This window comes from Nannospalax galili, unplaced genomic scaffold, assembly GCF_000622305.1.
Source record: "Nannospalax galili isolate Female #2095 unplaced genomic scaffold, S.galili_v1.0 scaffold33, whole genome shotgun sequence".
Taxonomy (NCBI): domain Eukaryota; kingdom Metazoa; phylum Chordata; class Mammalia; order Rodentia; family Spalacidae; genus Nannospalax; species Nannospalax galili.
The window spans coordinates 2,472,585-2,479,066 of record NW_008335436.1 but is presented as its reverse complement, the minus strand read 5'-3'; the positions used below and the strand labels follow the sequence as shown (position 1 = coordinate 2,479,066).

Genomic DNA, 6,482 nt, shown 5'->3' with positions numbered 1-6,482 from the left:
AGATTTCTCAGAAATTATGATGCTATTATTCAACCATAACATTTTTCAAACTACAGAAATAATCCAGACTTGATAGTACCTGCCTATTTTCCCAGCACTTCCTCAGGAGGCTGAGGCAGAAGGACTGAGAATTCCAAGTCGGCCTGGTCTATATAAACTTTATCTCAAAAAAGAAAAGAAAACAAAGGAAAGAAAAAAACAAAAAAAAGCAAAAGTATACATGTAGTTGCAAAAGAATACATATAGTTGTGTATATATGTACACACATACTGAATCTATGTAAGAATTATAAATTGAGAATAATGTCTTACCTGTCCTTATTGAAATAAAATTAAGTTTAGATATTGTTATCAGTGACTTCTATTTGAAACTAGTGACTGGTTTTCATTACCATTTTGAGCTGTCATCATACTACATGAATCACTCATTAAAACAACTTAAATATAAAGAATCATGGCATATTCCAGTGATGACTACAGTGCATGCATTCTAGAAGCATCTAGAATAAAATGTCTGATTTTTTTATTGATAAGAAGGAAAATATATAAGAAGACGTTGTCAAATGAAAACATAGACTGAAAATAAGACCTAATTAACCTATAACCACAAAGTTCAGAAAACAGCCCAATCATTCCAGACTTTTCTCCGCCCATGATATAAAATACAACAAACATCCCAAAAGATAATGCTTGTCTGCTAATGTCACATGCTATTTAAGATGGCCAGATCTAATGTTTCAAAATAGTAACTATAAAACCACATTGACTTCCTTTTGTCTTTTTGGGTTGATATGATTCTTGAACCTTTCTTAAGTTGGATTCCCTTTTAACATACTATCCCTTTAAGCAGCACATTATTTTTATCAAGGAGTGAGATTGTAAGGGAGTTAGTTCTTAAACACTTACTTGAAGGCACACTGCAACGAACAGAATGTACTCATGGCCATGTACATAACCAATCCCTTCTTTAGAGACCCAAATATGTGTGTTAATTCAAAATATCCGCTTACCTCCCATCCATAACTGGGGTTTTTCAGGTCCGACCTCTGCTCTCCCACGTAAGGCCCAAATTTTTCACCTATTTCAATCTTCCTTTTGGTCCAGATTCCCAGTCCCGCTCCAGGCATATTTGACTCTCGAAGTTCAAATTCAGGAGGAATCGGGATGTCATCAGGGATGTAGATGGGGACTTTGTAAGGCGAGCCCTCCTTGGGAGTAAATGACTCACTGGATGTGGCTGGTGAGCATGGCTCTTGAATGTTGAGGGAGGAAGTGCTGGCTACTCCGTCTGCATCCACATCTGGCATTTCTTCCAAGGGTATTTCAGGGTAGATGCCATAAGCATTCTCATTACCTACAAATCAATAAGAGCTTCATGAATTCCTATGGACAAACCAAGACAAAATTCGATAAAGGCAGTCATCTCATTAAGTTATTTTAGCAGCTAAAGAGAGAAGACCATTGTTAAAATGTGTCTCATTAAGAATCTCTATCATTGTGTCAGATACAGTGGTGAGCATCTTTAATCCCAGCACTTAGGAGGCAGAGGCAGGTGGATATATGTGAAATAGAGGTCAACCTGGTCTACATAGTCAGTTCCAGACCAGCTGTGGCTACAGAAAGACCCTGTCCCCCAAAAAAATCTCTGTCATTCATGGGAGACAGAGATAGATTATGGCTTCTGGTTTATCTTGGTGAATTCATAAATCAAGCATGTTAATCCTCAGCTGTCAATACTTACATAGGCTTACTTGACCCATTACCTACATGAGTCATAACAAGCAGCTTATTTATAGGTATGAGTAAAATAGAGATAAGAAGTAAACACATGTGTAACTACAATCTCCAAATCATGCCAAATTAGGAACTGACAGGATTATATGCCTCATCAGAAAGTTGTATCAATCGGTGATGTCTCAGGACAGATGCCACAGGTCATCAAGGATTCCAAAAGCTGCCAAATGCAACAAGGCTTGTATTTGTGTGGCCAGATTATTTAACTGAATAGTGGTTTCTGTTTATTCTCTCTCTCTATTTTTTTCTTTTCCTATTTTAAACAAACCACCAAGCCCCCCCAGTATTTCCTTGCCTCAGTAATTTATATTGAACAGAAAGTTAAAAGTACTCAAAACTAAAATCATTTTTAAAGTTAGGTTGATTTTCCAAAGGCAAAGAGAAAGTGCCTTGAGTATATCCGAGAGAGAGAGAGAGAGAGAGAGAAACTTCTTCAGACTAGAATGTAAGAGAGACCCGCTGACCTCCTCATAGAGAAGTACCCGGAAGGAAACTGGACAGTGGAGGGAACAGCACAGGAGAGAGGCTCAGAGGCTAGGTACTGCTCACAGAGGATACAGGGACTTCTAAAATCATCATGACTTCATACCCGAGGTTCATGAGAGTGATTTGTGAGACCCAAGGTCTTCATGAAATGTGTATGAAAACTTTGGGGGCAGGCAGAGGAATGGAATGAACAAAAGTTGAGAAGAATTTCCCATCACTGAAGGGACTTTCAGTTGCCTTGAAGCAAAGAAACAAATGTTTTTCTACCAGAATTATGAACTGACTGTCATACATGATTGGTTTGATTCATAGAATTTCAAGGGCAGAACTAAGAAAAAAAATGGCTAAAATGATAAGGAGGCTGATTCTAGTTAGAACTTCCAGAAGATAAACTAGACTTCCTGTGGTGCCCATTGCAGGATTTTAGCATAACCTGGGTAACCATGAGTTAGTCGTGGTATGGAGGAATTTCACCCTTAGGTTAGTGACTAAAATAAGTAAACTTTAAGCTCCTACCAACAGTGAAGTTATATGTACCATTAAAATCTTCCAAGAATGGGTTACAGGATAGAAAAGTTCTACTGCAAACTACTTCCCTGACTGACTACTAAAATTAACCACACCATTTATGAACAATGGTCCATCAAGTACCGAGTCCCACCTGTTCAAGTTTTATGACATACAAATGGTGATGCTTACAAAGCTATCTTCTAATGATGGGAAGGAGTGTGATTCACACATTCAGAGAATGCCCTTTAAACCACCCACGTAACAGAACTCAGGGTGCAAGCCTACATTTGTTACACAGCTTCTCAACATACAAGTTCATCATCATTCAAATTCAGAATGTCTAAAACCTCAGCCATTATCTCCTGCCCTGCAATCAATTGCTTTGTGCATTTCCCCAGTTCTATTAGGAATTTTGTTTTTTCCCTAATTATCTGTATTTGAGATCAAAGTAACACGGAGATTTGCTTCCCTTTATCTTCCAATCTAATTCTTCCAAAAAAATTATTAACTCCACCTGATTCTTTCAAGCCACATTTTCACGCTTGAATTTTCTAATGGTCCACTTCATGGATCTCTTGACTATAACCTCTACACAAAGTCTATATGAAGCTGCTGAATTTGCCTTCTTGGCACTGTTTCTCTCCTGCTCTGCAGACTCCAATAGCTCTCAGTGTCCAGAAGTAAAGTGTAACCTCTTTGGCTTGGAAAAAAATCTGTCTTTTAGAAGGTATTTTCTCTAATACTCAATACTCCTCAACAAGAATCTTGGGCCTCAATCTGATCCTTGTCTTCTAAGCTCATGAGCAGTTCTTCCAGCCTCTCCCATCTCTACAGCCCAGTTACATTCTCAGCGTCATTCCAGGTCAAATTCCAAGTGAACTTCCAACTTACCCTACCACCATCACAGTCAGCACAAGGATCTCCTTTCCTTTTGTTCTTTCATAATAGTACTTCTCTGTCTGGCAATCAGATAGCATGTATTGCTACTCGGAATTTAATGGATATGGTTGTTTTATCCCCAGCTAGGAAATAGGCCCTTGGAAAGTTAGGTGTTAGATTTCTCACTTCTTTGGAATTCGCCAAGTGATCTGCACATAGGTGTTTAGTGAATTCTTGTTAAAAAGATAATTAACCTTACATATAATTTTATTGAACAACTATACCAAATCAGTATTTCCCTACTAAAATATAGGAAACTATTTTGATCCTGTAAACTACCTTTAAGACACAAGGTAGGACACACAGATTACAAAACTTCATACATACCTACCATCAACATAAACTATTTTAATAGTGCCCCAATGTGATATTATCAGGGTATGAACATACTTGACAAAGTCTAATTTCATAATTCAGAGAATTTTTGCACTTTAATCTAATATTCAAATATAACAGTTTTAGAATAGTAAAAATACATAGAAACCAAGTCTAAACTATACATGGTAACACAGACCTAGAGTGCCAGCTATTTGGGAGGGTGAGGCAGGAGAATTCCTTGAGCTCAGCTGTTGGAGACCAGCTTGGGTTATATAGTGGCACCCTTTCTCACAAAAAAATCTAATAAATAAGCAAAATAAAAGATATCTCTCTGGAATTGCAGAATTCAACTACTACAAATGGAAAGTTATGTTATAATCCTCAAAGGGAAACATTGCTCATGCTGCAGATTTTATTTTCCTTAAGGAATGCTACAAATTGTGTGACATCACATAATTATAATCTTGCCCATCTAAGAAGAAAATTAAAAGGCACCTAAATAAATAGAACAATATTCTTCCAGTAATTATCTATGAAATGTTAGTAAAATTTCTTCTGCTTCCTCTCAAAGTTAAATCAGTCATACTGTCAGGTCTAACAAAGGATCTGAAATCTTAGAAGAGGGTAGAGCCAAATGCATCTGTGCCCTCCCACTGGCATAGCGAATCATATGACCTCTCCATTACCCAGGAACTCTCCCAGTGAAGTCTAAATAAGTGCACTGAGATCCCAGCTCCTGTAGAGGCAAAATGCATGTATGCCCTGCCTGCTGCAAGGGAGAATTTGAATTTAAAGCCTGAATGCAATTCTGCTTACAATGACAAAAAATTCTAATTAAGTCTAAAGAACAATTTATATATAGGTCAAGTAAATTCAGGAGAAAGATTCACAGCCCCATTCATCCACTTGCAGGCATTAACATGTACACAAGCCTAGGCAATTTGTGTTTGAGCCAGCATCCAGCTAGTAGCATTTGAATTAAATATAAAAAAGACTGGGGTGACAAAAATGGAGGTGTAAAACTGCTGACTTTTACCTATCAAAACATGCGATCTCATTTTAACGTAACCTAGCATTATGAAATTTTCAGCAGCAAATGCACTTTATCATGCCATACTGAATATTTGCGTAAGTGAAAATAAACTAACATCTCTGTGTATATTACTCAAGAACTATCCAAAAAGCTGCTAAAACATTTCATCTAGATGAAAAACAGCTTCCATTATCATATCTCCATTAAATCTCTGTTATTGGGCAGAAATTGATAGATCTATTCCCTAGGCTATAGCTGTAGTTAATTAAAGCATTTCTCACATACCCCTCTGACAGTTTAGTCACATTTACACTAGGTGAGTATCAGGTAAGGACTGCTAGACATATCAGTGGTCCCACAAAGATAAATGACCCTGCAACTTCTTGGAGCTGAGCTACCTATAACTGTAATTTGCTTCATGCCTCCTTTAAGCATGTCATTACCTCAATGACAGAGAGACAAGCTAATGCTTGGATTTGAGGTAGATGACTTGGGAAACACTGTTGGAAATCAAGCTCTTCCACTCAAACTTTAAGTAGTCTAATATCCCTAGATACTAAGCAATAGCCTACATGCCAATTAGATTATATTTATTCCCATGACTTTGAATAATTAATACAGCTTTCTGCTTGAAAAGAATTGCATTTTGAAAACATCAGAATCTCTAAGGGGGTAATTGCAAAGTTAATACCAACAAGGGTAACTTCCAAGCTGCATCAACATTTTCCTGTTTAGATGGCGAGAAAAACAATTTTTCGTTTTGTAAACATGGAACCTGATAATAAAAGGCACCAGAGAGAACATCAATGGTCAGCCAAGACTGCACTGTGCAGGTGCTGCCTTCTCTTTTACTTATAGGCCATTTGCTTTTTGGTTTCTTTAAAGATGTGTTTCAAAGTTTGTTTCATCAAAATTGTGGTCATTCCATGCCAATTTGTTGTTCAGCCTTTGCTTTTGATAACTTATTGTGAGTACTTTCTTTTACCTTTTTCCCTCCATTTCTAAACTTACGTGCATGTAATGGCATGTAATGGCTGCATACTATTCCATTATAAGCAATCACAATGACAGAATTATTTATACAGCATTCATGCTACTTCCAATGCTTTGGTACCATAAATGTCACCAAAATAAACATCCTCTAATACAAGTATGTTTATCCATTCCTTAAATGAAACCCCTATTAAAAAGTAAATAAAGCCTAATGAATACTGGCAGATTTCTTTTCCAAAAGCATGTATTCGTTTCATTTCCACCAACCACACTCACACTGATCATTATGTCTTAATTTTTATTTTTATGAATAGGGAAAATTAGGCATCAATTGTTTCTTTAATTCACATCTTAGTGATTACTGAGACTAAATATATTTTTCTGTCACTTTTATTTCTTCCTTTGGGCAC

At 36.9% G+C, this 6,482-nt stretch overlaps 1 protein-coding gene across 1 annotated transcript in view; it reads right to left on the bottom strand.

Annotated features, from left to right (window-relative positions):
- Positions 1-901: 901 nt before the first annotated feature.
- The window catches only part of LOC108490674 (histone-lysine N-methyltransferase MECOM), a 308,190-nt gene continuing 302,609 nt past the window's right edge, over positions 902-6,482 (bottom strand). Inside the window, exons 2-3 of the mRNA XM_017797389.2 lie at positions 1,010-1,353; positions 902-916 (exon numbers count right to left, since the gene is read on the bottom strand). Of these exons, the coding sequence (XP_017652878.1) occupies positions 902-916; positions 1,010-1,353 (359 nt within the window). The remainder of the gene's footprint in view (positions 917-1,009; positions 1,354-6,482) is intronic.